Consider the following 21,181-nt stretch of genomic DNA (forward strand, 5'->3'; position numbering starts at 1 on the left):
TTCTGATATTATAGGCAATAATTCAATGGCAAAAAGTTCTGAAACATCTTCAGAGTCTAAAAATAATAATCTTAAATAATTCCAAGCCAATCTCATATTTCAGTTTTTATTTTATAATATTCTATTAAACCAAATCTGTGTATTGCTCTCCACCAACTTTGAGTAACATGAAATCTACAAACTAACAATTTCAAATTTGGCCAAATTAAATTTCATGCGTTGTGTATTGCTTTTTCAAAATCTATAACGATTTGGATAAAAAATAAAACCATACGATTAAAAAATATGGTTAATAACTTTGAAACATTCTATATAAGATGACACGTGTTTATTTTTTAATATGCAAAAACACTAATTAACATAGTGGACATTAAAGTATCCATGTACAGAAAAAATAGCTGCACAAAATATTTTACGCAATACTTTAATGTCCTATCCATGTATACTAGTTCTACTTTACAGATAGCTTTAAAGTTTATTTTACAACAGAATTTAATAATATCTTTTTTTTTTTTTATAATTATACTGAATAAAATTTTCGTTTTTAATTATTATACAGTGAGTTTAATTTAAAACATTATGAATGCATTATGAAACACATTATGAAAAAAAGCAACATATTTCCACGTTCGCTGATTATTTCGTACAATGTGTTCATTTTGAAATCAATGGACGAACTAAAATCTGTCTATAATATAGGTACAATATGTTTTTTAATGCGATCGTATTGCGATATGCCATTAACAGCCATTGTTATTTCGATATTAAAATGTCGCGACACCTCGACATGTCGTTTAGATAAGACAAGAGACATTTGATGATAAGCTAAACTAAAAGCACTTGTAATCTGAGAAATTTGCCATTGGTGGAGTTCACATGTTTTTCAGTCAATAAATACTGGTGGAATATGTATTTTTTCAGGTAAAAAAAAGGAACCGGTGGAATTTACATTTTTTTTTCAGATAAAAAAGATGTATTGGTGGAATTCACACACGAAAAAAAAAAAAGATTGAAAAGGTTGCAATCGGTGAAGTTTACATGTGCTCAGTTTTACAAACATGTTCGAAGTTTAACTCTAATTAATTAATACAAATTACAATAAATAATAGATATTTAAATAGATAGGTTTAAAATAGGTACACGAACACAAAAATCAATACACGATACGCAAAATAAAATGATCTGTACTAAATAATTCGTAAAGTTTTTGTTGGACACTAAGATATACTTTATCTGTTGAACGATTAACATACAATAAGATAAAATTATTTATAAAATCATCTCGTGAAATAATATATAAACTTTAATATTTGATTTAGCGAAAACCATTAATAATATTTCAAATTGTAACACTAACAATTTTGAGAGTAGTGTATTTTTATACATTTAAGTTACCAACAGCAGATGATACTAGAAACTTGTTAAGATATAATTTTTAGACAAATTTGTTTTATTTAAAACATATTATGTACATAAATAATTTCGATTAGTTTCTAAAATATTTAAGAAAATATAAAAAATTATCATAAATATTGAAAAATTGAACTAATTCAAATTTTAAGTGTCAATCGATACGGGTTAATCTGACTTTGAAGTTTAATTGACTCAAAATTTTTCGTAGTTCATTTTTATATGTATACACAAGATTTTAGGGAGTGAGCTCAAAAAAATGTTAATATGCTTTTTTCATTATTTTTATCTAAAGAACACTCTAACCTACATATGAATAAAGTTTGAAAAAAAATTAATACACAATAACTAATCGCTTGTTAAAAACAATCGATTAATTAACCCATTTCACATGAGTTAAAAAGTTTTCATAATAGGTGAATTCTATAGTATGCTGGATTCTATTGCACAAAATCGGGTAGTATAAGTGAACGTTTTAATCGAGAAATAGTTATTTTATTATTATAGACTATGGAAAAATACTAATGATTGAACCAAAAAAAAAAAAAACATATTATTATTTTTTATTATTTAATTTTGATTCGAACCATATAAGGGTTCTTGCCGAGTCTAGGTGAATTCAAAGAAGTGGTAAAAACTTTTCCTCCTTTTTAAAAATCAATCACTAATTTAAGGGTAACATTTTTAGACTTGTTTAATTTAAATGTCTAATTTTGTGTATAATATACGGTATAAATGATATTCTTGCGAACTCTAAAATAATTAGAATACGAGTTTTTGTGCTGTATAAAAATTATAAATGTTAGTTAGTTGAATGTGTAGTATTTATATACACAATAGTATAATAATACTTATGATGTACATTATTTGGAGGTTAAAATTAAAAAGTATGAAAATAAATGATTTCTAAAATATAATTGCTCGTCCAGAATATATGTGACATTTAGCCCGTGATCTGTGCAGAAGGGAGTGCGTGTAAGTAGACTACTACACTTCTATGCTTTAATTATAAGCGTTTTGTAATTGTTTAGTTGTACATTCTTTTGATACATTGGTGTAATAAAATACATTTTAGAAAAACAATCTAAGTAATAAGTCATGGGCATCTATCTTGAAAGATCAAACAAAATGCTGTCACTCCCAAAGGTGTTTATAAATGTAATCATGTGACATAATACTAATATGGTTTGTATATAGACTTTTAATCATGTTTTTTGTATTAAAATTGCATAAATTACTGTTTATTTTGTTTTATTACTTGTGTAAAAATAAAATAATAATTTACAACTTGGTATTACTTTATACAATTTTTAATAAGAATATTAGCAAAAAATATTATAAATTACAGATACTATGAATTTATGATTTTTGTTTTATAGTATATATATATATATATATATATATATATATATATATATATAATATTATTATTATATTATTATATGTTCAATGCAGTGGTGTTTTGGCAAAAAAACTACGAGGGTATACGCGTATTTAAGGATTTATGACAATGACTATTGTGTATTCATTAGGATTAAGACTTATCAGATTTTATCACTCAAAAAGACGCTCTCTTCGCTCGCGAGTTTTCAAGTCTTTTCTGGTTCTCATGTTCACAAGTATAAATTTTAATATATAAAAAAAAAAAATGTGTATTCATTTTATCCCATATTATTTTTTGATTTATCTAAGTATTTAAAGCTTCTATGGAAAATTCAATAATTGCCCAATTTTAAAGGCAAAAATATAATATAATATTATTATATTTATTTTTTTTATTTACAGTTATTGTAAAATAAAAGCATAATCATGTAATAGTCAAATAGGTAACTACAAAACATAAAATATATACAATTAACTTTAACAGAACCTATACATAATAAAAAGGAATAAATGACAACGGTTAAAATTGATTATAGTTTTTCAGCAATGTATCAACATTGATCACGGATAACAATAATTTGGAGATTACAAATGTTTATATGGAATGCCAGCGCATTCTGTTATCAGGAATCCATTACTACTACAATTCTGGCTCCATTTGAGACTTAGGCGTTTTCAATATTTATTATTGCGTGGACTGTCTATGTTTATTTAAAAAGTGACCACACTATTTAGTATATTCTTGTATAGAAACGTCAACGGCCGCTTGTAGATATTATAATTTGATACCTAATGTATATAGTTAGACGATAGCTATAAATGATAATCAGTTATCAATGTTATTATTAACCTACCAATAACAAATTTTCTAAAAATAAACGTATATCCTATGCATTTTTTTTCTATTTATGAAGTAGGTATACGAGCGTATACGTGCGTATCGGTATTACTTTTATAAAGTATACGTTAAATCACCATGATGGTTCACGGGTATACGTCGTATACCCGCGTATACCCTCCAAAACACCGCTGGTTGAATGTTGAAAAACGTATTTATTTAGAAAAGTATTTTATTTATACAATTTAACGGATTAGTATTATTTTAAATTTATCATGTTCATTTTTCAGTGAATCGTATGTATACCTATGATAAAAAATATTATTGTTTAATATATAATATATCATTGTTTAAAAATAAATCTAGGGAGCTAGTCGTGGCAACAGTTATTTAGGTGTTTGATATCGAATGATGAAACGAGAAACGGGTAATCGGGTAAACGACCGATGGAATTTTGTTGAAAACTAAATACGTTATTTACTCCAATCTCGCCAACGCTTTGTGAGAATATACTTCCACTACGTGTCACTGGAATTAAAAGGTTGTGATAATAAAATACATTTAGAAGCAACTATACAGATTAATATTATTTATGTGGCGTATCCAGAATTTTTTTTTTTTTTTTTGGGGGGGGGGGGTTAATAAAAGTGTAACATATAAAATTGTATTGAATTGTGTGTTTTTATTATAATAAATTATCATACATTAAATATTTTATAAGTGTATAGCTATTTTACAACGCTGATTATAAAAAGTTGAACTATGTAAATATTTATTTTTTTTTTAAAACTATAAATTTATATTCAATTTTCGTTTCGATTTTTTAGCAAGTTCATCTAGAACATCATTAATATCCATGTTAATATCACGATGAATATTAATTAAGGCTAAACCATTTAAACGTATTTGTCCAGAAGAATTTATCAAATAAGTTTTCAAACAACGGAGTGTTGAAAACGTTCGTTCTCCCGTGGCAGTAGATACTGGAAGTGTAATGAATATTTGAAGAAGCTTAGATATTATTGGATAAACATCTGGACTGGTTTGGAAGTATACTTCTATAGCATTTTTGTTCTTGAGTTCAGAAGATGTTTAAGTTGAATATTTAGTGTACCACAAATCTAATTCTCCGTTTAATAAATTATCATTTAGATTTGAATCGGTACATTCATCAACTATATCTTGATATGTTTCTACTAATTGTTCGAATTTACCTTTAATCTCTTCAGATATTTTCATTTCTATCTTGAGTATAATACAATCAAAATTATTCAAGACAATCCTGTGTGATATAAATCTATCGTTCAATTGGTCTAGAAAATTATCTATGAAAGGTATGAATACTGAGACTCTCAAACAATATTCTGGATTATCTGATTTATATTGACGTGACAAACTAACAGTAATATCAAATTTTTCACCAAATGTTATCACAGATAAAAATAATTGTTGAAACTCTACATCACAATTTTCTCTAACTTCTTGAATAGTATTTTGAACATTAGATGCAGCTTCTAGTGCACTTTAAGTTTCAATAGTTTCCCTGGCATTACAATTGCATTAGAAATTTTTCTATCTTTGCCAGCTACAAGTTGTGCAGCTGAAAGATTATTTAGCATTTTACGAAGGATTAAAACTTGCCTTAGATCTACGACGGGTGAAGACCGATTAAATGGCCCATGTATGTTAAGTGTTCATCGTGAAAGAGTTGATACAAGAAAAGAGAAATTAATTGAACAGTTAATAACAAGGTTTGCAATAGAACAACCACGAAGACTTCAGTTTTTATTTAACTAATTTTTTAGGTTGTAAGGAATATATTTTTTAATGTTCTTTTTGGTGTTGGATTTCATATAATTCTAACACAATTTGTAGTTTACAAGGAATAAACTTTTTTTAATGTATTTTTTTTTGTGTTTGATTTCATTATACCCGGGGGGGGGGCCCCCTGATAAATTTCCTGCGGGCGCCCATGCATGGTATTATTAAAGTTAGTTATTAATTCATATACTTTTCAAAGTATATATATATATATATATATATATATGTAAGTAAAACCAAAATATTACATCATATGTAGTCTAATTGATATACTTGGTTACCTAGAATTCCGAAATTTAAATGATAATTAATTTTATAATTTCTTATAGTCAGATGTGTTCTATTGAAATAAATATAACATGTATGTAATGGGACTAAAGTAAAAGAAATTTTAGATAAACGCAAGTATGGAAAAGCGTACACTTTTCGAATAGGAGGTGTGGGTCATGGTTTTTATCACGGGCGTATTTTATGGGGGGGGGGGACGAAATAGTGATCACCCCACCTTAAATCTTTATTTAAGGAATTGACATACGCATTTCAATTTTTTTTAATGTGGATCATTTTATAACGAAATCAAATTACACGTGGCTGTGAATACTGAATTGGGTTTTTTTTCGGGTCCATGCTTTATGAAAAATCAAATAAAACACAAGCGTAACTTTCAAAACACAGACAGGTGTAAAAAAAGAATTACACAAAAATCGATTCTAAGTAGATCCGGCATTAGATAAAAAAAAACACAAATATTAAGGATTCACCTGATTTCAATATTACCAATAATTTTACTTGTACATTGTGAGCCTGAATTAAAGAAAAAAATTAAAAAACTACTTCGTAATAATAAATATATAGGCTGTACATATATACTGTACAAATAGTTTCTGTTTGTTCATAATTTATTGAGAAAACAAATAAAGATTACATATTATTATATTATTTGAACGTGTCGCTATCCATATATATATATATATATATGTATTTACCTAATTAGTATAGACATAATAGGTAACGCATTTTACGTTGGTATATAATTTGGTTATAATGTCTGCTTTTAAGTAAATATCGTGTATCCCAAATACACCTAAGTAAAGATAAATGAAAAAGTTGTGGTAGATGAGTAATAATGATATTTAAAAACCAAGGTCCGTGTTTATGAAGTCTATTAGATTTTGAGTGAAACGAGGAATGTATTAGTTTTACGATGATGTGTGTGTTTTTATATTTGTTTATACGATTTTGATTAGAAGGATTGCTCTGGTTGTCATCAAATAAAAAGTGAAAGATAGAAAATTAATTTTGGTTACTATAAAGGGAGTCATTTTACGAATTTCCTAACTATTTTCTTGATAATTTCGAAAAACTGACGGAGGGTTATAAAAAAAAGACAACCATTTTGCGACATATTTGCAACGTTAATTTTATTATTTATTATAATTTAAATTATAATTAATATTAATAATACTTTATTAAGACATATATTGACTTTTGGTTTTGATGTTAATTCAGAAAATAATAATCGTAGAGATTTGAAATTTTTACTGAATACATATATTTATTCACTTTAGGTAGATGGTATAATTTAATAAATATTTTTTAGAGCTATTATAGATTGTTGAGTCTTACTTTTTAAGATTTTTCGAAAATATCGGTATAATTCAGTGGCGTAGCCAGGAACTTTTTATGGGGGAGAGGTTCTGCAAATTGATATATATTTAATCTTATCACTATCATTTTAACTGTTATTTGTATTTATCTCGGTATTTTTAAGTCTGGTTGATATTAGTTTTTTTGACTCAGGTAAAAAAAAATAATTAATTTTTCTAGTCTACTTATTTATTAGATAATTTGCCTATAATAATAAATAATCATAATAACAATTTAGGAACTAGGAACTAATATAGGACATAAATATTAGATATTAGAATATTTTCTGTCCAATCACTTAGGTACACTAAAAATTAAATTTTAAAAATATCTTACTATAATGGAATTTTCAGACGTCTTAGAATGATGTCAAATTAAAATAAAACAAATTTAATGGAATACAAATGTCAAATATAAACGAATAAACGAGTAGTAAGTAAAACAGTGAGACACTAACGGGCAACAACTAACTATTAACTAATAACTATTAGTTTTACATAATAAGGTGCTTGTGTTAAATGATCGGCGAGCCGTGAATGCAATAGGTATACCCAAAATAAACTCTGAATACAGACAATGATATCGCTTTTAACTCAGTTATCGGGACCAGACAATCGCTTTATAATCAACCGTTGTAGAAAACCTAAATAATATGTTCCCAAGCAAAAATTATCAAAGTAGTAAAGTATCTAAATATGATGATAATATTATGACTTGTGTGTGTGTGTATGCAGCGTGTGTATAATACGTTTATTGTGTTTATACAAACTCTTAATATGATTTCCAAGTCAATATTCTAAAATATAAAAATGTTAAAGAAAAAAACCGTGTTTCATGTAAAAGTTAATTTACCATCTCAGGTTCATGGGAAGGGGTTCTGATCCCCCCCCCCCCATGGATACGCCACTGGTATAGTTGTTTTGGTTAGACAAAAACTTAAAAAATACAAAAAGATTTAAAAATATAATACAAAGTTCCTAATACATATGAGCATTGTAAATATTGAGTTTAATTTCAAAAAAATGTAATGTCCGTTTGAATATTTGATTTTGATAAAACGATAAAAATCGTGAAAACCTGCTAAATTTTTGTAGTTTAAAATTTATAAAACTTTTAATTTTTATATATTGGGCTTGAAATTGGATACAAGATATTTTATAAGATTTTTAAAATTTAAAAAATGTACTGGAAAATTGCAAAAATGTTTTATAAGCATTAAAAAATGAAATAAGATATTTCAACGAATTTCCATCAACGATATGAAGTTCATATTATGAACTAAGTTATTATCCTATAAATATTAATCGTATTGATTGGAAGCAATTACTATGTACTCGTATTTACATGTATTATAGTTTCGAAATATTTTAATGATATTTGTGCAATTGATAGATACTTAGAATTTTTGATTTTCATAGATCTTATAGAAAATAAAAAGTTTAACTTAAGGAAATTGTTTCTATTAATTATATCAAACATTAAATATTTAGAAGTATAAGCCTATCCACCCGATCTCTTTCACTTATTGTTTCTCCGTTTTCTATTTTTTAAAAGGTCTAATAATCAACTAAAAATTAAAATATTGAAATATTTCGTAGTTGAAAAACATTTATAAATTGTGCCAGAATGATAATATATTCTGTGATTACACTATTTACAGCCGTTTAATCGTAAATATCTTGGATCATAAGGTGAACGCCGTTTAATCACTGAATAATAAAAAAATCAAATAATGAATTAATTATTGCAGAAAATGTAATAAAACTCGTAGATGGTAGATGATAGGCCAAAAATAATGTTTTTTTCTGTTTAAAACAATGGGTTTTTTTAAATTGTTTAAATCAAATGGTTTAAACGATTTAAACTAAACAGTATTCGATTAAATTTAATGATTAAAACATGTTTTAAATTACTGTTTAAAATAAAATGTTTTAAACATCTCAACTCTGGTTTTTATCTAATGTTGGCAGGAGATAAAATAATTCCAATAACAAAAAAGTTATACACATAATTTGTTAGAAGTATGTAATAATAATAATAATATGTAGACAACTATCTAATATTTCCCTGGATTTATTAGGTTCACGTTAAAAATAATGACTCTAAATATATTATATATACTTTACGGTAGACATTAAATATAATATTATGGTTACGTTACCTGGTCTGAGCTCGGTGTTCGGTGAATAGTTTTGGTCACCTGTATAACCATGTATAAGCAACTTAATGGACGCGTTCAGTATAAAAGGAGCATTTAGCAAGTTATCTTGGTCTTCGGTTAGTTCATAGTCTGTTGTATTCCTATGTGTAAAACATACTATAATATTGTATACAACAAAAGCATTGAAATAAGGGACTTTTGTAATTATAAATTTTATTTTTTTTGTTTTGTCTAGATAAATTTTGTATTTTTCTACTCTGTCCTTAAGATACAAACATTCTTACAAAAAACGCAACACATACATACATATTATAATATATACTTACGCCCGAACACACTTTTACAGTTATTATGTATACAATAATTATTCAGTGTTGTTCACCACCGCTGCAGTTTGTCGTCTAATTAAAATCGTCAACGGTCTACGGGGCGTACAAAAGCGCATAGTCTGTGGGGATTTTAATTATCCACGAGGCTTTTGCGTATCCACCCGGCTCCGGTACAGATAATTTTCTTCTCTGGACTTCCTACGTAGGAGGTGGTATTTTATATGTTACACGATACGATATTGTATTTACGTGGTACACTCTAACACGCACACGCATACACAAACACACACAAACATGCATACATATTTAAGTATATTATAATATTATATGCATTATAAGTTAACGTTTCTCTACGTTCCCTTACACATTAACTTATGTAGGTTGTTTGTTATTCCGTATAATACTCATATTTTTTTAAAGTTATTACGCACGACAAACATTTTTCTCTCAACTATACATGTCATCTACTGTTATCCTTTGATCGGCGCCATAGTAGATACATTTAAAATTATTTCTAATGTATATACAATGTTTATTATATATATTAAAATACAGAGCTATGGAAATTTTAATCGCCGTCGGTGTTTTCTGTTTATATAAATACAATCATACGTACTACATACATTCACGTAAGCACATACAAATATACATTTATATATATTTATAATACACACACCTCCGTAATTTAGAACAATATATCCTGGGTGATAAGTCTTGCTCGTTAGCCATTCCTCTCCAACTCTAAAGTACAAGCGAGCAATTTTCAGTGGGTTGTGATTCACCCCAGTCGTCAGAATCGCTTCACGAGCCCATAAGAATTCGTATGTTTAATATAAGCGTATTGTACCTTAACTTCAGAACTTTATGTACTTCATGCAGATATATTAAACTTATACTTGGTGTCGGATTAAGGGTCAATGGCACCGTGGAGCAAATAATTTTTGCCCCCTCTAAAAAAATAAGGTTTTGATGAGACAAAAAAAAATTCTGATTTCAATGTATAAATTAAGAAAATAAAATACTATTATAAAATATACTGAATATAATAATTAATCTATTTACATTAAAAATTATAACTATATGTTAATGTCACAGAATACTTTTCCAAAGAATTTTTTTAATTTAATGGAAAACCGTCACAAAATTCAATTATAATATTAATTAATTGGTTCAAAAATATACAGATAATAATTTAAGTGATTTTTAAATATTAACGTAAGTTAAAAAAAATAATATTATTTATTTTCTTTAAATATAGTATATTTTTTTTCTAGATTTGAAAGTTGCAAATCAGTTCAAAAAAAACATATCAGTTCTTCCCACTTAATTTCCTCAACCAAATCAGATTCTATGCATAAAATTGATAAATTTTAAATTTTTTCTTGTAGTAATGATGATATTAAATAATTTTTTATACGTTTTAAAATAGAAAATGATCTCTTGTATTTGAAAAATGTAAAATATAAATAATTCTAATAATTATTTCGATATTAGGAAACGATGCCTCTAAAGGGCTTTTGATGAAAAATGTTGAACAATAGTTTTAAACTGCAGTTCAATACAATCTGTTTCTTTATCTAAATTGTACAATTCTAACTTAAGGAAAAAACAACTGAAAATCAAATCGGAGTCATAGAAAATAAAAATATAAAAATAAGAAGAAAAAAAGCTGTAAAGCAAAGTAAATATTTAATCAATTTCTTAATAGTTCAATCCATCTTGAGTATACATTTATATAACATATTCTATATTTTAGAATTACTAGAAAATAACAAAAAAATGAAGAAAATATTACAAACATTTTCTCCAAAAAAATACTGGCTAAGGACCGTTTTACTATATACAACTAGTGATTAATGATATAATATGCACAGTGATATAAATTATACCTTGTTTTGGGATAACTTTATCAATAATAGCCGTCTAATGTATGTTGACCACGACTTCGCATTCAACTCATTGAGTTATTTACGATTCTGTACTTATATTTCGTATGGATATTTTATTTAAATTTGTGTATTTTTTTTCCGTTACAAGGTATTCGTTTTTTTTTCTTTTTTTTTTCGAACAGTACGAAATTAACTCGAGCACCTACGCGTTCGATAAAACATATTCTCTATTGTGAACACGGCAAGCACTGTACGAACAACGGCGGTGCTCTTATATTATCTGAGCTTACGTATACATGTATCACGAAAACACTTATGATCCAAACCTTTTTAAATCTAAAATATAAATTTACCAGCACCAATGGAACCGACAAAATTATGAGAACGACAAAATAAGAGAAAACTGAATTATTCACCGAAGTATAATAAAAATGGGTATGTATAGTGTATGTATACGATTACTATTAATTTTCGTGATAAATGCAATGTAACTTTTATTTTATTTATCTAGTTTATCTTCAACTTTCAAATTTTACATGGCGATGGTTATTGTAAAAGCTGTACATCAATCATCATGACAGGTATATACAGGGCCGTACTCAGCTTTGCCTTCCCCCGGGCAAATTAAATCTATGGAGTTTCTTTATTTTTTTAGGATTATGTCTGATTTTCAAACGAAAAATTTGTTTAATTATACATGGAGACCAATAGTTAACTGGTTTTTGACATCCAATATCATACTGCCGTACTAATTAAATATCATAATAACATTCATTTTAATGTATTTTTAACTTGTGTAGTATTTTGTTGTTACATTTTTGAGAGAAAATTAAATACTATAAGATATAAATAATAAGTAGTAACTACATAATATATAATACGAAACGTAGAATTAATAACTCATATCAGTTGGTTAAAGAATAATTAATTTCGAGGAATACCTTTGATCATCAGGCGCCAATAGTTATAGTAAAATAGGCGTAATTATAATTATTGTATAAAAGCATTATACATCGCATGTGATGAAAATGTAAACAGTCTCAATTTAATAATACGAATATATGGGTTATTTACTTAAGCTCCAGTCGGAGTTTGTGAAGATTTTTAATTTTTTTGCAGGCACGGGCCCCGGACATCTCGACTCGAGAAACCAGATCTGAATACGGCCCTAGGTTTATATATATATATGTGTGTGTGTATCAATCAAGCAAAAATAAAAAAATTACGAATGCATCTAATGTTTGTAATTTATAACGTTTCTGCTCAGGTTATTTTTTTAATTCATCGATAAAATAGGTTTTTATCAAAAACATATTACATTGTTTTAACTGCGATTGTTATTTATTTATTTTATTGATCTAAATTACAACTTCAGTTGCTGTTACCATTATTTAAATTTTTTTTTTAACTACATTATTGTGTCTACGTATTAACAGAAAATATTAAGTATAATAATATTAAAATATATAAGCCCGGTACCTTTGTTGAAAGGAATGAAGTTCACATTGCTTTTTGGTTCGATGGCTTTGTATAGATTAGTTGAAACATTATATTGCATTTTTTTGGTGTAGTTTGAGCGGCAGTCTGTTATTATATGCTTGATTAATAGTATTTCGTTACATGAAGTGCATATTATTAGTTCCTTATTGTTCATTAGATGACTATGTGTTAGACGAGCGTGGCTGATTCTTAATCGGTTGATTGTTGTGTTTATTTTTCTTAGTGTTTGGGTTTGGGGCCATAGTTTTATACTTTATTTAATTTGGTTTAATTTAGTTTTTTTTTTCGACTAATGGTTTTGCCAAGTAGGTATTAAATGAGCTTATCGCTATTGATTTTTTAATGTTAGAAAAATATATTTGATTATAATTTGGTATTTCTGTTGACAAAGGTGCATTTTTTACTTAACGGTCTCCTTCTTTTTTTTATTTATTTATTACTTATAATGCAAACATCTCATTAAGTATACTTTTAAGCGATGTATCTCGACATAGGTAAAAATATATTGTAAAGAACAGTTTTATTTACTTATTCGTTAAAAGTTGGTATTAGCACTCTATACACGTTTTGTAAAATAAGTAAATTTAAGTGCAGAACAGAATACAAAATATATGTCACATATAAGGAAAATCCGTCCAGTAAAAATACTTGGAGGTTGGAGAAGAAGGTGTCGATAAATTTACTTTGCATATCTTAGAACCAATTGTCTTAAAATATCAGAAAAAAAAGCTGAGCCGAACAATATTAATGTAGGTTTGGAACAAATTTCGATAACATTTATTAAGGTTTGATTAGTGTTTTAATTTAATATGAAGTATTTTATTTTATACAAAGAAATCATAGGATACTAGGAAAAAATTCAAATATTGGTATATTTTTGCTGATTTATTTTAATCGCATTTTAAAATAGTTATTGTGTTCTCCTTAGAAAAATCTTTTAAACGAAATAGATTAATATTATTGAGAACATTTAATAATTGAGGTACTAAAGTTTATTATTTAGAAATTATTATTATGAAGTAAATCAAGCACTAAACATTCACACTTGTTCTTATACGTATTTTGTTGTATCTGTATTTGTAAAATATACAATTTGTAATTCATTGCTACAATCTTTTTAATAAGCATGTGTGTGAATATAAAATGTGATGCATTAAAGCATACGCCCAATAATGACACTTTAAAATAAGATATTATGCTGGATTTGACTTTTAATTTTTTTCTCCTTATACGACTTTAGGTTTATTTAGATTTAAATCTTTTAGATGTAAATAAGTATAGGAAACACATTTTTATGTTTCCTTTTTGAAACTTTTTTGATTTCTAAATGAAGTGAATAATTTATATTGGTATTAAAATGCTATGCTTATTTTTAAGTTTAATAAGCAGCTGGTTATATTATTTTCAGATAGAAAGAATGTTTTTCAAGTTTCACAACATATGACGAATATGGAGCCTACTCTAAACTTTTTGAAATAAGTGATTCTCACAGAATATAATATATTGCTTTATTTTAGTATTTAAAACAAAAGTACTTGGAAATATAATTAAATAATTAATTTTTAAAAGAAACTATGCGATATTTTACGATTCTTCCTATTTTATCAAAATAGTGTGGACGCACGAGTTGTTTCGTGTACCACGGATTGCCGCTCCCAATCAACACTGATATCTATACGACAGTATGACATCACCACCTCAAATTATAATTTTTATATTAGATAAATATCGCTCGTAACCTTTAATTTTTATTACGTTTTTCTGATATTTGTAATTTTGTTTCTAAAAACGAATTCAATCTTGGTTGAGACTGGTTGCTTTTGTCACACACAGACTTTGTCTAAGTACCGTAAAACGGGGTAACTTTGTACCATTTTTTGGCATTTTTCAACTTTAGGGCTAATTTTAATTAGGTTCCCCTTTAAATAAAAAAAAAAATACTGATATAAATGTGTGGGGTCAGAGATGTCTTCTGCGAAATCGAATTTTTAATTTTTAAATTTTTTAACTATAAAAAAGGTTTTCAAAAATGTATGGTAACTTGAACCCACCTCCAAATATTCTTATATATCTGCCCTTTCCCAGGGTTGGACATTCCAAATTAAATATAATGTAAGTACTTCTTTAAACAAATAAGATCTAGAAACCATTAAACAAACAAACATCAATCAATGTAATTTAGGAGAATTATTTGATTTACTATGTCTAGAAAATGAAAACTTTGGTAAAGAACTAAAGTCTTTGCCTAAAAATGTAAAATACACATCAAACATTGTACAAAATATTTTACTTATGTCTTCCAATTTTATTACTTTATTACATAAACTATTATTAAAGAAGTTAATGAAGGTATACAGTTTAAATGCTCGAAATGTTTCAATGTTAAATCAAATGTCAATATGCATTAGGTATGTATATAAGTAAATTATTAAAGAACGATTTTTAGGATTTGTACAAGTATTAAAGTATGATACATTGTCTCACTCATTGTATTATCAAATTTTTAAATGCAGTTGGTTGAGACATTAAAAAATGTATTAGTTTGTCTTACGGCAGTGCATTAGTGATGTCAGAATCTATCGATTGAGTATAAATAAAAATTAGAGAGCTCTCTAAAAACAAATATCCTTATATACACAGTTATGCGCATCGATTAAATCTAGTTTTGGTTGATGTGGCTAAATCAATTGAAATAGTTGACGATACGATGGGATTAGAAGAAGTTATTATAACTTAATAGAAGTTGGGAAGAGTGATTTTTTCGGTTAGAAACACGTGTACACAATCAACATTTTTTTTGATAACAAGACAAGGGATAATAGTCACATGTCTTATCACAGTATACAGAAGTATTCAAAATTCCAATGGTGGGGCAAAGTTATTCCGGTATTTATTTTCTATTATTTTATTCGTTATAGTCAACCAATAATAAATATGGGCTGAGACCATTGCTGTTCCGGGTGTGGTCCCCGAAGAAGAGGCAGGTGGACACTACACATATTAACACAAAGAAAAAGTTATATTAAATTGGCCCTGGATGGTATTCATGTTATAATATTTATCATGTTTTTTATTATTATAATAACTTAATAAAAAAATTGACACATGTTGATGTTGTAGTTATCGTGATAATTGATTGCCGTATTGTACGATCGGCTACTTCCTTAGATGAGGGTTTACTAGATGTTTCAAACATCATGTGTCGCGGGGATGATATGTCTTTTATTATATTATTATTCTTACTTATATGTATAACATTTTAAATCATTCATATGTCCGAGTTTTATGCCTTACTGCTTTTTCGGAACCAAAATTCAAATAAATATTTAACTTCAATTTAATATATGTACAACTGTTTTCTTTGCTCACGTCCATTTATATTCCATTAACTTATAAGGTCTACTATATATAGATAGATAAAAAAAAAAACGAAGATTCAAATAATTCCGTGTGCTTCGGTTAATGTCTTAGTTACGGGTTAGTGACCCTCTTTTGGTCCCATCACTCGGCGTAACTCTAATCCGAGACGTCGCATATAATCTTACAATTAATTTATGTTTACCGTGTATTGGCTATTAAAACATATGAAAATTTTTGTATAAATATACAATTTATTACTCTTTGATAAAATGTTATTAATATTTATATGGTGTTTTTAGTTATAAAATATATTGCATTTTAAAATTCTTATTCTAGAATAAAATATACAATATGTCCCATAAGTCTATTTAAACGCGGATTTTTTTTACTATACTTAGTATGGAAATTCTGATTGAATTGCATGAAATTCAATTTTTTTTTTAAAAATAATTCAAAAATTAAAAAAAAAAATGTTTAAGCATTTAAGAATTTTTAATTTTTAAGATAGACATTTTCTTGAGCATATTTTTTAAAACAGTTCAGAAAAAAATAAATATTAAAATTGAATAAAAATTGACCAAGTTAAAGCAAGTTATGTTTTTAAATAATTATAACAAAAAAATTAATTGTTTCACATTTCAATAATCCAGTGCTTTGGCAACCTAGGTCGCCCGACTTAACATCAATGGATTTTTTTTTATGGGGTTATTTGAAAAATCTTGTGTATTCGTTGTGTTCATTACTTGATTTCCGTAACAAAATTGAACAAAATATTCAAAATATTTTATCTAAGACATTAGAAAATGTTAAAAACGCTTGAGTCCAAAAACTTCAGCTCTATGTAACAAATATTGGAGGTCACTTCGAGAACATTTATAAAAAAAAAAAAAATGTAATGTATTATTTTCATTTTTATGTAATACATATTTTTTTTCTATTAATAATCAAGTTTAAAAATATTATATGAATTTTAATTTTAATATTTTCTAAAAGCTCCACTAATAATTATATATTTACAGATTGCCATAAAAAAATCAGCGTTCCAATCGAGATTGATTAAATCGAGCAATTCGTGTTTTGCTAGTAACAACTATTATTGTAATTATTCTAAAACATAACTTGCTCTAATTTGGTCAATTTTTATTAAATTTTAATATTTTTTTAATTTTTTTAACTGTTTTAAAAAATATGCTCAAGAAAATAGCTATCTTAAAAATTGAAAATTCTTAAATACATAAAAATTTTTTTTTGAATTTTTGAATTTTTTTAAAAAAAAAATTGAATTTTATAACATTCAATCAGAATTTCCATACTAAGTATTGTAAAAAAAAACTGCGTTTAAATATATTGATCTCCCGTGGAGATCAATATATTTAAACGGGATTTACGGATTTACGAGATTTACGGGACTTATGGGACATACTGTATATTTACCATTAAAACGTTTAAACAAAGCAACTAAAATATTTAAATATATTAGAAATTGTAATTAATTTAATATGCTGGAAAAACATTCAAAATAGTTGAATAAAGGTAAGAAAAAAAAAAAGTGTAAGAGGTACACAGTTATATAATTGGGATTTAAATTGCATTATTGAATACATTTTTAGAGTTAATTTAATGGAATTACAGTCCACTGTAATCATTATTGTAAACAATAACAAAGCTTGGTTTGACAAGTCATCATGAAAATTAAAAGAGGGAAGAGGGAAGTTAAAGGGCTAAAAGAAATTTTTTAATTTGTGTACGACATAAATAAAAGTAACATCTAGAATTCGTCAAAATAGGACTTTTGGAAGTAATATTAATATTCGGTTTGTAGGTTTTACAGTTTGAATATTTTACTTGAAGCAATAATATTTTGTTATATATTATGAAAAACATAATTATGATTATATTTTAATTGTTGATTATTATTTAGGAATAAAAATTGATCAGGTTTGGATATTTTGGTTCGTATTTATTCATGAAATCATCTAGTTTTTACAATTAATTAATAATTATTATAATTTAATTTTTAGTATAATTAAATTTGTTATCTGAGTACGTAGTTGCTAGTACATGATAGTTTATAGTTATTAAACGTTGAAAACTGAAATAAATGAAGTGTTTGGCTGTATTAATATGTTTGCACCTCGTTAGCTCGTGGAAAAGGCCGAAGGCACACGAGAGTAAGACTGCTTTCGAGTGGAGAAAATGTTATAATCTATAACCAGGGGTGAACTGGCCTGGTGGTACACCGGGACAAATCCCGGTGCCCCGTTACAATAATAGATTAAATGGCCTGATTATACTTTAGAAATTAAAAATATAGTATGACGACATTTTAATCGACAGAATTGGGTAAACTAGTGAAGTTATAAAAAAAACCTAACTATGTAAAAAAGAAATTACTTTAAGAGTTAATTTTAATATATAGGTATTATATTGAAATGTGTATTATTATATTATTATTATATATTATTTATGTATTATATTGTATAGATACAGTGTACACACTGTATCTAAAAAAAAAATATCTTATATATTATGTGTAATTTTATATATCTACATAAAACGTTGAAAATATTTTTTAAATAATAAAGGTTTTTTATCATTATTATTTTTTTTTGCACACTTATAACCAAATCATTGGTCCCCTGTTAATTTTTGGCTTGACAAAAAAAATTCCCGGCCTGAAATATTAACCCATTCCGCCCCTGTCTATAACTATACTCAAGGGGGATATTGTTGAAATTAAAAGGGCGTCTAATGAATGGTCGAATAAAATTAATGTAAAATCATAGGTAATGTGGTTCACTTGACTGTAGACTATAATATACGTGCCATATAATTATTATTAGTATGTTTTTATTATGTTCTGAACATGAAGACTCAGCTAAATGGATGTTTGCATTACTATAGTCATGGCTTTTGATTTCAATATTTATAACGATATGTTTTCTAAAGTAGAAAAAGATAAAAAATGTATCAAATTTTAGAAATATTAAATAGTTATTAATTGACTGGTGGAAGTATAAAATAGAGAGATAATATTAATGATTTTAAATTTTATATAAAAAACTACATTTTACATAACAACGAAAAATATACGAAGTAAAAATATTTAAATATTTTAACAAAAGTAATAGTTACTTTATTTTTTGCTGAAATTGAATTAACCACTAAATTGAATTGATAGTGAATTTTTACAAATAAATATGTTAAGAATTTTTCATATGTTTATTAAAAGTCTTGAGACTATATTTGTACCATGTTTACTTAATAAAACGTGAACGAATTTTCAAGAAATATAGTTTGAAATATAATATACTATTGGGATAAAATTATTTATTTAATGAGAAATGTTCAATCTTACTTTGAGTTTACTATAAACAACCAAAACATTAAACAAAAAAAATTATCTTTTAGCAGCATCATCGATCTTAAATCGTTAATCTCATGTTAGTGTTTCTATTCTGGATTTTATTGCTATACTGTAAATTTTAAGAGATAAAGTACATATGCTGCTTTTTTCTAGTTGCATTATTTATTATTTTTACCAATTTATTATTTGATACCATTTAATTAGCATTAAAATCACACCGGAGTTACTTTATATAATTTTATTTAATTTGTGACTATCAATTTTTTTTTTATGTAATGCACTACAGCAGTATATTATTATTCTTCATATGAAATTTATGTAATAAATAAACTTATATATTAAATATAATGTAGGTAGTTTAATAATTGTTTTGCAATGTATTATTGTTAAGTATATTTGTGTAGGTACACGCATTTAACATGGACGACTGCAATAACATTTTTTTTCGCCCCAACTATTGTATATTGTCGTTACATTTACATTTTATGTATTTTATAATTATTCAGAGGCTTTTTTTAAACATCATACATCATAGATAGGTATTTATTATATATAATATCTAATCATATAGATAATACAGATTATGTCTATAATGTATTGTATATGTTACAGGCAAAGTATATAATTTGGGCATTTTATGCGATGCCCGGGCATTGTATAAAATGTCCGGACATTATATAAATATATATATAAAATGCCCTTCGTATATTGGGCAGTATAATAAACGGATGATATGATCTAATGAAATCTGATAAATCGTAAAGCATAGTTAAAATAAAATCAAGTTATTATCCGTGGCTAGTGTGTTTGTTCTTTTCGTATTTTTACAATGAGGATATCAGCTTGTCCTCATATTATACGTGTGTGCGTGACATAATATATTATAAGTTAAATTATATGTAGTTGTAGTGCTAATCGTGCAGTGCCACAATCGACGTTTATCTATTCTCAAAAAATGAACGGTTCAAATACTTCATTTTTTACCAAGTTAAAATATGATCAGTTCATTTTACATATAAATCAATGAAAGAATAATTAAAAAAGAAAAGGAACCGAATAATTATAAGCTTTTAAAAAAATATGGCGAGTTAAATGTTTCTGATGTTAACATTTTATTTTATTGTACTAGTATCTGAAAATAACGAAATTAAATATTATGTACATCATGAAGAATTATTTGATGTTATACATAATGTTCATTTATCGATTGGACATGGTGTTTGAAACAGAATAGAATAAGAGGTAAATACAAAATACAAAAATATCATCAGATATATGATTATAGTATACTTAAATAGTTACGAATCGTGTAAAAAAAAAGGAAGCATAGCCTAGAAAGGATTGGTGGAGCTACCAATTATATCTTTTGAGATGAATTTCCTCTGTCAGATAGACTTAATTGATATGCAAGCATAATCGGATGGTGATTTTAGGTTTATACTGATTTTGTAAGACCCCCTCATAAAATATGTACTA

At 26.3% G+C, this 21,181-nt stretch overlaps 1 protein-coding gene across 1 annotated transcript in view; it reads right to left on the reverse strand.

Moving 5' to 3' along the window:
• Positions 1 to 21,181, reverse strand: part of LOC112684909 (pancreatic triacylglycerol lipase-like) — a 69,698-nt gene that overhangs the window by 19,501 nt on the left and 29,016 nt on the right. Inside the window, exon 3 of the mRNA XM_025556642.1 lies at positions 9,261 to 9,400. Within this exon, the coding sequence (XP_025412427.1) occupies positions 9,261 to 9,400 (140 nt within the window). The remainder of the gene's footprint in view (positions 1 to 9,260; positions 9,401 to 21,181) is intronic.

The sequence above is a fragment of the Sipha flava genome, unplaced genomic scaffold (assembly GCF_003268045.1).
Source record: "Sipha flava isolate LNK unplaced genomic scaffold, YSA_version1 258_pilon_pilon, whole genome shotgun sequence".
Classification (NCBI taxonomy): Eukaryota; Metazoa; Arthropoda; class Insecta; order Hemiptera; family Aphididae; genus Sipha; species Sipha flava.